Source organism: Salmo trutta, chromosome 3, assembly GCF_901001165.1.
Source record: "Salmo trutta chromosome 3, fSalTru1.1, whole genome shotgun sequence".
NCBI lineage: Eukaryota > Metazoa > Chordata > Actinopteri > Salmoniformes > Salmonidae > Salmo > Salmo trutta.
Genome location: NC_042959.1, coordinates 66,827,658 through 66,842,627, shown reverse-complemented (window position 1 = coordinate 66,842,627; position 14,970 = coordinate 66,827,658). Strand labels below are relative to the sequence as shown.

Genomic DNA, 14,970 nt, shown 5'->3' with positions numbered 1-14,970 from the left:
GGTACACACCAGATATTGTACAGTGAGAGACATGGTACACACCAGATATTGTACAGTGAGAGACATGGTACACACCAGATATTGTACAGTAGGAGACATGGTACACACCAGATATTGTACAGTAGGAGACATGGTACACACCAGATATTGTACAGTGAGAGACATGGTACACACCAGATATTGTACAGTGAGAGACATGGTACACACCAGATATTGTACAGTGAGAGACATGGTACACACCAGATATTGTACAGTGAGAGACATGGTACACACCAGATATTGTACAGTAGGAGACATGGTACACACCAGATATTGTACAGTGAGAGACATGGTACACACCAGATATTGTACAGTGAGAGACATGGTACACACCAGATATTGTACAGTGCCCGTAAAATCCCCTCATATAGGACACCGGAGGGGGTCTTCAATCATAAATATTTGTACATCTATATTGGTTAGAACAAGGCCTTATGTTCTGGTCATGTGGTTGCACTAAAGCTATTGGCCCTACCTAATGTAAAACTATTTTTACAAACTGGTAAACACAAAAAAAAAAAATGAAATGGTGAGCGAGTATAGGCCGTGTGTGTGTGTGTGTGTGTGTGTGTGTGTGTGTCTACAGGAAGTGTTGTGGCAAAAGATGAACCACACACTATTATTCACAACCACACACAACAGGTGTTTGTTACCACACATACCCCTTCTCTTCATTAAGGAGGTAAAATAACTCTACATAGCTGCATCCCATGTTGCTAGATCATCAACTACATTCAGCCACGTGACAATTTGATTTTTTCTTGAGGGGATGGTCAGGGGGCCAAAACATAATTACAAATAATTTGTAGACTGCAAATTGACCTCAAAGCCCAAACAGATATAATATTTGACTAAAACATCATTTCAAACCTTGCTTACATTTGTATACGATCACATATCTCTCTATTATGCGTGGGAATACATTGGAACAGAACATGTAAATCACTTGGTGCTGATTTGCTGGTGTGTTTACAGTCTCATGTCCAACAAAGAGGCCTGCGGGCTGCCACTTATGGAACCCTGCATTACAGGAACTGACAGATGTTGTACGTCAAGACACACTCCAAAGCATGTTTTGTGCCAAAGTGAATAGGAAAATGTGTGGAGTCTAAAAATGACCCAAGTGCAGAGGAGGAATGTCTTACCAAGGAGACAGTCTGCATACCAATCTGTTTTCCTCTGCCGTTTATGTTGTCTTCAGACTACTGGTCAGTTGAGAAGGTGTTATATTTTTCCCTGTTCTCTTTCTATCCACATGGTGTTGTAAAAGTGGACTTGCGCTGACATAAGAAATGGCCCAGGGTGTTTATAAAAGAAAAGTTGTCAACTTGGCTCTGTGGAGCAGAAGACTAACTGTTGTTCCTGTGATCCCCTTCCCTCCCCTCCCCCACAGAGTCTCTGGAGTCTGACATTGAGTTCTGCCAAGAGGAGGAGGAGGACAAATCCGGGGGGGATGTGGAAGTGGGGAGGTCTGAATGGGCGTTAATGGAGAACTGGAGAGAACCTCTGCTGAGAGGCACCGACTCCATAACCATCCTCGACTTCACAGAGAGCTGCGGTCCTCGCCAGTTCTTAAACAAAAACAGTGACGCTGTCGACTACTTCAACCTGCTCTTTCCGTACTCGCTCATGGAGCTCATCGCCAACGAGACCAACGCCAAGGCCAAGACCTGCCAGTTTCTTGGGCAGCGTGACCCGGACTGGGTCCCTGTCGCCGCTCATGAGATCAAGGGCTTCATAGGTCTCAGTATCCTCATGGGCCTTCAGAGCCTCCCAGAGCCTGCCAACTACTGGTCCTGGCAGCACTACGACAACTGCCACACCTTCTTCAGGGCCATGTCCATCAAGCGCTTCCAGCAGATCTCCAACAACATCTGGATGGGTAGTCTGCTCACCTCCATGGAGGAGGAGGAGGGGGAGGGCAGTGGCAGCGACAGGCTGCGTCTCTTCAGACCTATGCTGAGCATCCTTGGCGACTCCATGTGGGAAGCCTACCAACCCAACCGGTGCCTGGCCATCGACCGGGCCCTGCTGCCCAGCCTGGAGACGGAGGCCGGCCAAGCCAAAGGGAACCCTAAGGCCCAACCAGGGGTTTGGCTGCTGTGTGACTCCAAGTCGGGCTACTGCCACCGACTGCTCATCCACATGGGGAGGGAGAAGGAGAATGAGCTGGGGTTTAGTGTAGTTTCCCCCTTAGTGGAGGGACTCCAGCAGAAACACCACCAGCTCTTCCTGGGTAGCTCACTGGCCTCTGCCCCTCTCATGCAGATACTCTTGGACAAGGGCATTTACGCCTCCAGCTCCTTTCCTCCACCAAGCCCCATCCTCCCCAGGGAGCTGTGGGAGCAGGGTCAGCTGGAGAAGCCTGGGGACTTCCTGCAGAGGCAGTTGGGTCCCCTGCTGGCCACCCGCTGGAAAGACACCAAGGAGATGGGCTGCCTGTCCACCAACGCCGAGCCGGGGCAGCCAGACACAGTGTGGAGGAAGTCTCAAACCAAAGTGGGCGAACTCAGCCCCATCGAGCGGCCCTTAGCCTTCCGACTTCTGCAGGAGAATATGCGAGGAGTGGACATCTGCAAACAGCTGCTTGCCTGCAACCCTCTAGGAGGGCTGCCACTAGACAAGCACTGGCGCAGTCTCTTCTGGTTCCTGGTCAACCTGAGCATAGTCAATGCCTTCATAGTGCTGCGGGAGAGCCGCAAAGAGAACCCACCGTCATGGGTGCAGGGCGGACTCTTTACCCAGGCAAACTTTCGCAAGCGCTTAGGGCACCAGCTAGCCAAGTGTGCAGAGAGACAAGCACGCATCCACTCTGAGAATAAAGAGGGACTAGCGAGTGTGCGAGAGGTTGCCCTGCAAGGCAATCCAAATAAACTAAGGCACAGATTGGTTAAACTCACCGCCAAGACCAAGAGATGCAAGAACTGCAATCTGAAGAACCTGCGCCATGAGAGCGTGTTTGGATGCATCGTTTGCAAAGCCAACCTGTGCAAGCAGCCCAGCTGCTTCTGGGAGTATCATGGCTTCCCACCCCACCACTCAGGTCAATCATTTATTTGATGCTTTGTAGATGCACACACAATAATATCATATCTTGTGATACCAAAACACATACAGTATATAATCAATCCCAAGACTAGCTTCATCTCCATGAGTATACAAGCGTCAAAACATTGTCTGTGACAGGGGAACTGTGAAGGTGAAGGATGATATTAATAATACATTATGATAGGGAAAACAAAGTCTACATAGTTCAACCTGAAACAGAAATGTTTGTTGTAACACTTACATTTAGCTGCGTGCTCTTTCTCTTCAAATCTAAATCTCTTATCCTCTCTTTTTGTTGTTGTACAGGCTCCCCTAATGTTGGATTCATCATGGAGGACATGAGGTACTTTACGAGACACACTCCAGCCGTTTCACCCTGGTTTCACACGATTTACTCCCCCCAAAATATTGTGATTAATTGAGATGTTTTATCGGTCATGCCTCAAATACCACTCATCTTTCTTTCCTGCTTTGTCTTTCTGCAGAAACACCACAGGAGCAGACCGCTTTGACGACAGCAGCGAGTGGGGTCCCTTAGGGCCAGAGAGTGACCTGGACGAGGCAATGGCCCCAGTGGAGGACATGGGCTCAGACACAGACAATGAAGAAATGGAGGTTGAAGGTCTTGGCAAGGACGTTGATGAAATTGTTCATGAGGGGGAGTCTAAACAGCAGCCTGCCGCATCTGATCCTCCCGTCACCCCTCCGACAGCACGCCCGGTGGTAAAAGAACGAGAGGACACCCTCTCTGTGCGTCTGCTGAGGATAGTGCTGTTCGCTCTGTGCTGCGGGGAACGTCAAGCCGCCAAGCAGCTATCCACCCAGTCCAATCTCATCCGGGCCTGGCTGAAGGATAAGGAGAAGCAGCTGGAGCGTGATGGCCGGGGACCCGGCAAGGGAGAGGCGGTGGAGCGCATGGTGGAGTGGGTCATGGCCCAGCGAGAGCAGCAGCTGCCGCTCAACGAGAAGAACCTTTTTCAGAGGGCTTCTGAGATACACAGCCAGGACGGTCACAGCAGCGCCTTCCGTATCTCTTACGACTGGGCTGTGAGCTTCATGCTGCAGCATAGCCTTGGCTGGCAGGCTGTTGGGCGGACCGCCACGGTCAGCTGCCGCTTGCCACGCTCCATGGAGGACAACGCTAACTCCTTCACCAAGTTCACCCGCAAGCACATCCAGGCCCACGATCTGCCCCACACAGGCATAGCTGCCATGGACGAGCTATCTGTCTTTGTAGACATTGAGGTGCTTGCAGATCCAGCCAAAGTGGACAAAGAAGATGCTCTCCAGCTGGTGGGAACCAGGGAACCTCTGGTCACCATCTATCTGTCAGCGCTGGCTGATGGCACCATGCTACGCACCCTGGTCCTAATCAAGGGGCAGCTCCCCAAGATGCAGGGCACAGGCCTCCCCAACTCTGTCCTGCTGGAGGCCAAGGTGGAGGGATTCACCAGGGACGAGGAGTTGGCGCTGTGGGAGTCTCTGGTGTGGCGCCAACACATGCTGGACCAGAACAGGAGTACCAAAGGTATGCTGATCCTGGACGGCCACCGTGGACACGTGTCTAAGGACTTCCTGACCACCCTTGGTGCCACTGGCACCCTGCCGGCCGTGGTCCCCGCTGGCTGCACCTGCCGCCTCCAGCCCCTGGAGATGTGCCTGCGGCCCGTGCTGCAGAGTTTCTTGCTGGCCCGCTGGGCCCGGCTGGCTGCCGAGGGTGGGGCAGCAGGGGTCACACACAAAGACCTAGTGCAGCTGCTAGTGGCCTGGCTAGTGGAGGCCTTGTCCTACCTAGAGGAACAGCCTGATCTGCTGCGACAGTCCTTCCACCTTACTGACTTGGTCCCTGGGCAGCGGGACCAGGAAATGACCAAGACTCTGGCAGAGACCCAGTCAGAGCTGATGAGTACTCTCAGAGAGGCCCTGCTAGGTCCTGAGGTTCTGGAGCCAGAGTCACCAGCAGAGCTCAAGCAGGAAGACAGCAGGGGTAAAGAGGACATGGAGGCTGGAGAAGAGAGGGTAGATAAGGAGCAAGAGGTTAAGGAAGGGAAGGTAGATGAAGAGCAGGAAAGTGGAGAAGGAACGTTAGATGAGAATTACAAGGCAGCTATAGAAATGGACACAACAAAGGATAACATCTTGGAAAAGGGAGAAGAAGAGATGGAGCCGCTGCCAGAGAGCCAGGAGACTGGAGGGTCCCATGAGGAGGTCTCCCCATCTTAGTCCTTCCTTTTCACAAACTGAGTTGAATACGGCTCTTCGGTCCTACTCAAGAACATCTGCCATGTTGCCTTAGGCCACACAGCCTGTGGGTCTTCCCTGCAAATGGCCACAGAGATTACAGTGCATACTGTTAAAGTACAATTGGTCAACCTTGTAACTTTTTTTTATGTCATCAGTGTGGGGAAACTGAGTGGGGATCCCTTGTTGGACTTGACTGGTTCTATGTTTTGCTTTAATGAACACTGACGCACAACAGACTGGATCCAATCTCCATCAACTGTAAGGCATGTTCTTGTGGTGGAAGTTGTTTTAGTGGTAGAAATCAATTCTAAACAGATCATCAACTGAACACAAAACATTTTAAGGTGCTATACTATACATTAATGCATTTTTAATTCAGTTTCAGAATATTTACTTTGCCATGTTTAGCATTTTCTAAAAGTTCAATGCCTTTTTGACAGATTGATGTTGGTTTACAAATTTGCCACCAACTTTTGCTTCCTTATCCCTTATTGCACTCAAATGACTTTACATACATTCTTTCCTTACCTTGAAAGTAGCCTAATCTACGGGCTAGAGAGACTCAGCCATATTGCTAGAAGGCTAGTGATGACTAGGCCTACAGCTATATAGAGTATTCTATTTATCTTAAGGACTTATAAACAAATGTGATTTGGGTTAACTACCATGTTTTCTTGCCTGTGTCTGTCAATAGATTGTAGTACTGGAAGGCTTGACAAGCTTGAGAAATGGTGGGAATGTTGAATTCCTTATGGAGTTACATAATATCTAATGCATTTTGCAGATGTCCAATATGTTCTTTAACAATTATCTGAACTGTACCTCATTTGTCACAGTCATGGACACACAGAGATTAAATGAAATTCATCCTTTCTTTTCTGATTTGTCTTTGGTCTGCTCAATACTTCCAAAGAGACATGGGGGATATTGAAATCGTGACAACGTCAGTCCTGAAGATTCTGAATCTCTTGTAAGAAAAACATTTCCTAATCGAATGCAGGCGTGAGGCACAATCTGGGATTTTTCCTGCAGCTCAATGGTCATTTTCATGAATGACATAGCCTAGGCTTACAATTCTTGATAAAATAATACTTAAATGTTTTATGGGTTTGTAGAATTATCTACTATCATATCATACGGCCTAATTCAAAATATACGTTTGTAATACTCTACTGTTTATGTTTTTGATGTAATGTGAGTCTGTAATGTATATCTTCAAAATATGATTAAAAATGCAAAGTCAATCTTATGGATTAAGTCCTTACATTCATAGCTGCGTCTCATTTGAAATAGGTTGTTTTTGACTACGGACTGAAACACAACATTGTTAAACCTCCAGATTGTGGCTTTAACCTCACATTCCCCCATATCGAGTTACGCAAGATATGACCCCTTGACACAGTCTAAGTAGGAAGGTAGCACGAGTTTAATAGACCGTATATCTAATCAGTATGGACCATAGGAAATAAACTGTAAAACAACACTGCATATGTATTTTATAGTGCACTGAACATGTTATTTTGCTTTGCGCAAGAAACGTGTCAGTTAAATGTTATGTTGCCATCAAAGCACTTGACGAAACCGGTTGTAGGAAGTTATATCAAACTAGAACAGAGGGCAGGACCATCGCGCTGGGGTATCTCTTCGTTCATATATTAATGGTTGGTTCGTTTGGCATCGCCCTGTGCCCCGGTTGGGCTGGGTTTATGTCATTCTGATCTGTCCATTGGTCGCAAAACGGAATAACCACCGCCGGCGAAATGCACTCAATACTTATTTCTACGTGCAACGTTATGTTGCCAAAAACACTCCCCTTTCCTCCCTCAATCCATTTACCCTATAAAACCTGCACCAAGCATTGCTCCACTCTCATACCAGCTGAAAGAACCCATAGAAAGCCCGGATCACTGTGGATACCTCGGACGAAGAAAGTCTGCAAGATGGGTTTGTCTAATCTTCTTGCTTTTTCACTCATTTTCGTAACTTTTAGGAAATCTGTCAAAGAACGTTGAAATGGGGAATGACAGAGTTAATGATTGAACGTGGATTAGAACATAATGCTAACCACTCCCATAGTGCCAGCTTTTCATTAACGTAATTTAACCTAGAGCTGAATGTGTTATTGCATTATATAAATGCATATTTGAGTAAGACAACCAATGAAATATGTCCAAAACGAAAATAAGTGTGTGCGGCATTTCGTGTTGAAAATATGTGAATCCAACATTGATGCAAGATACTCATCCACATTTCTTTGGACCTGCAACAGTCAAACCCATTAAATGAACGGAAGCTGAACTTGTGGGCTTGTATATCTTAGAAGGAAATGTGTGGTGAAATGTTGGACTGGAGACTAGTTTCCTCGAAGATTGCTTGATATCTGGCATCTGTTGTGGTTTCCATATGTTTTAGTTTTTTTTCTTCACTATTGTTTCTTAGCTGCAACAATGGTTTAGGCCGAAACCATTGTTTGCCATGTGTAAGGAAAGGCACAGCTTCGATCATGACGAAGGCAATCGTTTATTCCAAGTAAAGGCAGCACTAAATTATGGCAGGATTTGGTACAATAATAATAAATAAAAACATGAGCTGGCGCACACCCAGAAAATAGTTAGTGTGGAGGTGCTGACTAACGGCGAATAAACTATCAAAATAAAGTCGCACACTCCATGTATAATCTCCCAGCAATTTAAGGGTTATTTACCAAAGTTTCGGCATCACTGTGCCTTCCTCATCTTTATTTTGATAGTTTATAGGATTTGGTACAATGCCAAAGACAACCAGCACTCTGGATCAGCAGAGTCCTTCTAAGTTCCACAGATATACATAGACATGTCATTATCTCACTTCGCTTTAGCAACAGTAGCCTTACCATTCATGCTAATGAAGCTTATCTGAAATGTATAGTCTCTGAACCCTTGTTGTCTAGACCTAGTCACCATAGGAGTTTAGGACCCTGAGATGGGCTTTAACCATTGTTGTTCTGTAAATCAAGGTTACTGACCCAACCCTGTCAGTCTCTTGAGAATCGATGTCTGCACTGTTGAATTGCTATTATTCTGTAAATCAAGACATGCGTCCAAGTTGGCATAGCCTAAACCACTTTTGATTACCATTAATGTAGTGGCTGTGATTAGGGAGCAGGAACTCCGTGGGGTGTTGGCACCATAGTGGGAATGTCAATTTGTCAAATAATTTTTTTATTTTTGTCAAATCTTACACACAGCATTGGCCTAAAAATAGCTAACACTGTTAATCTGTAAATATCTGTATGACCTTGCTATAGAATGTTCTGATTCTGATGTATTAATGAACAGAATCTGCACACTGGTATACTCTCAATAGTGCTCAGTTTATTTATTTGGACCCTAGGGTCAAACATTGGCTGGGTAAATAATCGGTGCATTTTTGGGACCATGTTGTGCAGATTTAATTTGTTCTTTAACATTCACAATCATAACATTACAGATATAACATTGCATTACAGATTTGTACAGTAAAAGTGCATTTACCTACTATTCTGATGGCTGCCAGTAACAGCAACCTTGGGAAAGGAAGACAAAGTGGACAAGTGAATGTCTCCTTTCACACACACATTCTGCAACAGTTTTACAACAACAAAAAAATTGAAAAATGTCTCTCTACACGACTTACCTGTGGTGAAATTTCTAGGTCATTTTAAACATGCCTAACAACTGTATGACGAATGCATATATGACTTGTAGGTGTGACAGTTTCTGTGGTTGTTACCTGCCATAGATGTCCAGCAGTAATAGTAAACACAGAGATTGCTGTGTGTGGCAGTAAAGTTATTTTGAGCACTCTATGAAAAGGACACTTGCTGTTTGCTTGTGTTTTTCCAGCAACTAAATGCACAGGCTGTGGACCTGGCTACAAAAGCCCACTGGATGCCATGAAGGGTGAGTGTTTTTTTTTTCTTCTGGGAAACACAAGCTTAGCTCACCCCATGTGTTTTAGGAGGGATTGACATTAAGGTCTGAAGGTCACTTGCCCATCGTACAAGTCGGGACTATTTATTCATTTTTGTTGGTTGCCTGAGTTTGTCAGTTGCATGAAAATGTTGTTTACACACACAAATGCCATACATTGTCTGTATTTTACTGAAACTTTGGGAGGAACCAGACATCAGTTTTAGGCTACTGGAATTCTTTGCGGTTTGATTGGTTATATTCAGTAAACCCCTCCCCCGATGGGAAAACCACAGCAGGCTCAACTTACCCGACTGGTCAGTCTACTAGGAAATGGTGCAACCCTTAATATCAATCCCTCTTCGGGATTTACGGTTGTCATGGTCCTTGTTCTTGTGGTCAAGGAGGAGTGAATGTGGTCAAGGAGGAGTGAATGACGGTAGTGCCTCCTGAAACGGGGATCTTGTTTTTGAAGGTCCACCTGAGGAGATTGTGTACCTGCCCTGCATTTATCGCAACACTGGCATCCAGAAACCAGACTACCTTGCCACTGTCGACGTGGACCCCAAGTCTCCTACTTATTGTCAGGTACTGCTGATCTATATCAAACAACCACTGCCTTGCTTTTGATTTTCACACCTGTCGTCATTAGTCACAGTGGTCGGTAGTTTAAATACTGAAGAGATGACAGTATTATACATGACCTTTGACCTTGTGGATTAAAGAGTGACCTGGTAATGTCTGCGCGTACAGATCATCCACAGACTGCCCATGCCCAACCTGAATGACGAGCTACACCACTCTGGTTGGAACGCCTGCAGCAGCTGTTTTGGCGACTCATCCAAGAAGCGCAACCGACTTATCCTGCCCTCGCTCATCTCTTCCCGGGTCTACATAGTGGACACTGGGACAGACCCCCGCGCTCCACAGATGCACAAGGTAAAGGGTCACCCTTCTACAGCAGGTGATTGGTTATAGTGATACTACAGAACTCTGTGACCATGCTGCACAGCTAAGTTTTTTTTTTTTCTTCAGAACATCAACAAATGACAGACACATCAAACCCAGTCAACGCCACACAATGTCATACAGACACATCAAACCCAGTCAACGCCACACAATGTCATACAAGGAGCTCCAGCACACGACAAATCAAAAACAGACAATTGAATGTACAGATTTGGTCAAGCCTCATACCCATCTCTCACCAACAGCCTGTAGCCATCTTCTCAAATATGCATCATTTGTTTTTTAAAGGAAAGTGTCCAAACCCATGCAGGTTGTAATCTGATCTAAACCAAAGGATTGCTTCCACAGATTGTGGAGCCCACAGATATCTTCTGGAAGACGGGCCTGGCCAACCCCCACACCACACACTGCCTGGGCAGTGGCCAGATTATGATCAGCAGCTTGGGAGATCCATCTGGCAATGGCAAAGGTAGGAGGAGACAACACGCTGCAGTAGGGGGACAGACGGTGTGTTCTGGGGAAAGGTAGGAGACGACACGCTGCAGTAGGGGGACAGACGGTGTGTTCTGGGGAAAGGTAGGAGGAGACAACACGCTGCAGTAGGAGGACAGACGGTGTGTTCTGGGGAAAGGTAGGAGGAGACAACACGCTGCAGTAGGGGGACAGACGGTGTGTTCTGGGGAAAGGTAGGAGGAGACAACACGCTGCAGTAGGGGGACAGACGGTGTGTTCTGGGGAAAGGTAGGAGGAGACAACACGCTGCAGTAGGGGGACAGACGGTGTGTTCTGGGGAAAGGTAGGAGGAGACAACACGCTGCAGTAGGGGGACAGACGGTGTGTTCTGGGGAAAGGTAGGAGGAGACAACACGCTGCAGTAGGGGGACAGACGGTGTGTTCTGGGGAAAGGTAGGAGGAGACAACACGCTGCAGTAGGGGGACAGACGGTGTGTTCTGGGGAAAGGTAGGAGGAGACAACACGCTGCAGTAGGGGGACAGACGGTGTGTTCTGGGGAAAGGTAGGAGGAGACAACACGCTGCAGTAGGGGGACAGACGGTGTGTTCTGGGGAAAGGTAGGAGGAGACAACACGCTGCAGTAGGAGGACAGACGGTGTGTTCTGGGGAAAGGTAGGAGACGACACGCTGCAGTAGGGGGACAGACGGTGTGTTCTGGGGAAAGGTAGGAGGAGACACCTGATGCTTCTCTCCTTGTCCTCAGCCTCATACAATGTATGCGACCTAGAAACACTTTACTTTGTATCATACAGATAAGAATAGGGATAAATAAAACATGCCTATATTTAAGCAATAAGGCCCGGGGGGTGAGGTATATGGCCAATATAGCACGGCTAAGGGCTATTCGTAGTCATGACGCAACAGAGTGCCTGGATGTAGCCGTGGAATATTGGCCATATACCAAAAACCCCTGAGGTGCCAAATTTCTGTTATACACAGGTTACATGCATAATTAGAACAATACAAATAAATGTTTTGTCATACCTGTGGTATATGGTCTGATACCACAGCTTTCAGCCAGTCAACATTTAGGGATGGAACCACCCAGTTTATAATAAGGGACTAAAGGCTCTACAATCCACAATGATAAAGAATACTGGGCGGGGCAAGGGAGTGTCATTTAGACAAGTTAATATTCATTTGGATTAGATGACTGATGCAGGATGTGTTTCTCTCAGGTGGCTTTATCTTGCTGGATGGTAAAACGTTTGAGGTGGTTGGTAACTGGGAGCTGCCTGGTGAGGCGGCACCTTTTGGTTATGACTTCTGGTACCAGCCCCGACACAACGTCATGATGAGCACCGAATGGGGAGCACCCAAAGCCCTCGCCTACGGTTTCAACCTGGAACATGTCAAAGAAGGTGTGTAAATAGAGGTGATGCGCGTGTTTTGTGTTACACTTGTTGAGAACAATGTTTCAATGCTGCTGTTCTGTCTGCAGGTCTCTATGGATCGAAGATCCACGTGTGGGACTGGACCACTCACAAGCGGCTACAGTCCCTGGACCTGGGGGAGGAGGGCGCCATTCCTCTGGAGATCCGCTTCCTCCATGATCCCGCCGCCACGGAGGGCTACGTCGGTTGTGCACTCCAAGGAACCGTCTTCCGTTTCTACAGGACCCCAGTGAGCAACACATTCATACATAGGAAAAAGTAGAATAACATGTATGATCTCTCTTGCTTTTGTTTTTGGCTGAGTGTCTTCTAAAATGGTACTGTCTCAACAGAAAGGAGACTGGGCTGCTGAGAAGGTTATCCACGTCCCCAGTAAGAAAGTGGAGGGATGGGCTTTGCCAGTGATGCCAAGTGAGTGTGTGTGTGGGGGGGGGGGGAAATGTTGATGGGAAAGCACTGCAGATTAGGGATACATTTAACACTTCCAGTACATATTGAACATTTGGAATTGGGTGTAGCTGCCCGTTCCATAATCAAATGGAAATACCAAATTTAAATGGGTTTTCCTGAATTTGATGGATGCTGTGTGATCTGTTCATCTCAGGTCTGATCACAGATATTCTGATCTCCCTGGACGACCGCTTCCTATACTTCAGTAACTGGCTGCACGGAGACATACGACAGTATGACATCACAAACAGGAGGAACCCACGTCTGGCTGGCCAGGTGAGATCACAAGTTTTCAAAATGGCGGATTTTTATTTTACACCCACCAAAAATGTTTCATCTTACAGGCAATGGTCTCGGACAGAGGTATTAAACATGACAAGTGCGTATGTATGTATATGTGTGTGTGGCTACTTAAATGAATCATCTTCATCAGTCTGTCTATGTGATGTGTACCTGTGTTTGGGTCAAGCAAGTGTCCTCCTACATTTACATGTTGGTCATCTAGCAGACACTCTTATCCAGAGCGACTTCGTCAGTTCATTCAACTTAAGGTAGCTAGTTAGGACAGTCTCCTGAAATGGTTAAAGTTGTCCACTGACTGTGTTCACGTCTCCCTGTGTATTCAGCTCTTCTTGGGAGGGAGCATCCTAAATGATGGCCCTGTCAAAGTACTGGAGGACCCAGAGAATCAGAGCCAACCACCCCCACGCACAATCAAGGTGTGTAAGAATGACAATCTATGCCCAAACTCACGCTTCACATACACTGGCAGAATGTTTGCAGTAGGTCAGAAGTAGGTGTTTAGGTTGCATTTGTAAGGTGCAGACAACGACTTGTGTGTACATGTGATCCACACCAGGGCAAGAGGATCCCAGGGAGCCCCCAGATGTTGCAGCTCAGTCTGGATGGGAAGAGACTGTACGTCACCACCTCTCTCTACAGCGGCTGGGACAAGCAGTTCTACCCGGAAATGATCAAGTGAGGACCTGTTCATCTGTCTTAGATTTTTCTATTACTCAGTGGTGTAAAGTACTTAAGTAAAAATACTTTAAAGTACTACTTAAGTAGATAATAGTCTTTTGATACTTAAGTATATTTAAAACCAAATACTTTTAGACTTAAGTAGTATTTTTCTGGGTGACTTTTACTATGAAGGTATCTTTACTTTTACTCAAGTATTACAATTTCCCACCACTTTACTTGTGGTCAATGCACACAAAATGTCAGTAACAGGTTTCAGTTGTAAACTATTGCTCTTATAAGTGTTTTCAATATCATGGGCTGCTTCAATAAGATCTTTTGAACACCAATAGTTAGAAACACTATCAAATGGAATACTTGACTCTATTTCTTATTTTCCCTTGTCTGTTTCTCTCTTTGCCCTAGGGAGGGTTCTGTTATGATGCAGATTGACGTGAACACAGCCAATGGTGGCCTCAAGGTGAACGAGAACTTCCTGGTCGACTTTGGGAAAGAGCCCAATGGCCCGGCCTTGGCCCACGAGCTACGATACCCTGGGGGAGACTGCACCTCTGACATCTGGCTGTAAAGTTACGCAGGAGGCCCCAGTTTTCCCCCTCTCATTCCCACCATACTTTACATAGACTTCATGTAACTTATATTAGTTGGGAATAGGTGGGGAAGGAGGCATACTCTCGAGCCTCATGCCCAATGATGCTGCCTAATCATTCCATGCTGCTTTGCTTTAAATGCATAATTGTGCCTTAAGTCATTATATCATCTATGGACCAAATGTTATGTCTGTTACTTCTAATGCCAGTGGTGAAACTGAGGTTTAAAAAAATAATAAAAAAATTAGAACATATGGAATTCATAGACTAACATGTGATGGTGTGTTTTAAGAATATGAAGATGTTCTAATTTTCATAATTCCTTAATGGCCCGTGTGTGTTCAGCAGGGTTGAATGAATCTGTATGTCTGGACTATTGATTACTCTTAATTTAATAGTAAAATATGTGTAGTGAAACATGTTGTTTTACAGGGTTAGCCATAGTAGTACAGTGCCCCTGTAGTAAATTAGGGTTCAGTGACTTGCTCAAATGCACATCAACAGATTTTTCACCTTGTTGGTGCAGGTATTCAAACCAGCAACCTTTCAGTTACTGGCCCAACGCTCTAACTACTAGGCTAACTACCTCTAACCACCAGGCTACCAATTCTGCTACATTAATAATGGTTTGCATAATTATTATACAGTTCATTTGATTTATATATTGCGCTACATTGACTACACGTTCATTTGCAAGATATCAATGGTTTTAAATAATACATTGAATAAATATACTGCATATTCATACTGGTTTATAGAATAATAATTGATCACTGAGTCTCATAGCTATGGTTCATTACACTACACGTCTG

At 45.9% G+C, this 14,970-nt stretch overlaps 1 protein-coding gene across 1 annotated transcript; it reads left to right on the top strand.

Annotated features, from left to right (window-relative positions):
* The first annotated feature begins 7,135 nt into the window (after nucleotides 1-7,135).
* LOC115184917 (methanethiol oxidase) lies at nucleotides 7,136-14,903 on the top strand. The gene is made up of 12 exons (XM_029745484.1): nucleotides 7,136-7,275; nucleotides 9,195-9,251; nucleotides 9,736-9,848; nucleotides 10,014-10,199; nucleotides 10,578-10,698; nucleotides 11,922-12,104; nucleotides 12,185-12,366; nucleotides 12,470-12,548; nucleotides 12,742-12,863; nucleotides 13,214-13,306; nucleotides 13,447-13,565; nucleotides 13,974-14,903. The coding sequence occupies exons 1-12, from the start codon at nucleotides 7,272-7,274 to the stop codon at nucleotides 14,134-14,136; spliced, it is 1,422 nt and encodes a 473-aa protein (XP_029601344.1). The 5' UTR covers nucleotides 7,136-7,271; the 3' UTR covers nucleotides 14,137-14,903.
* The last annotated feature ends 67 nt before the right edge of the window (nucleotides 14,904-14,970 follow it).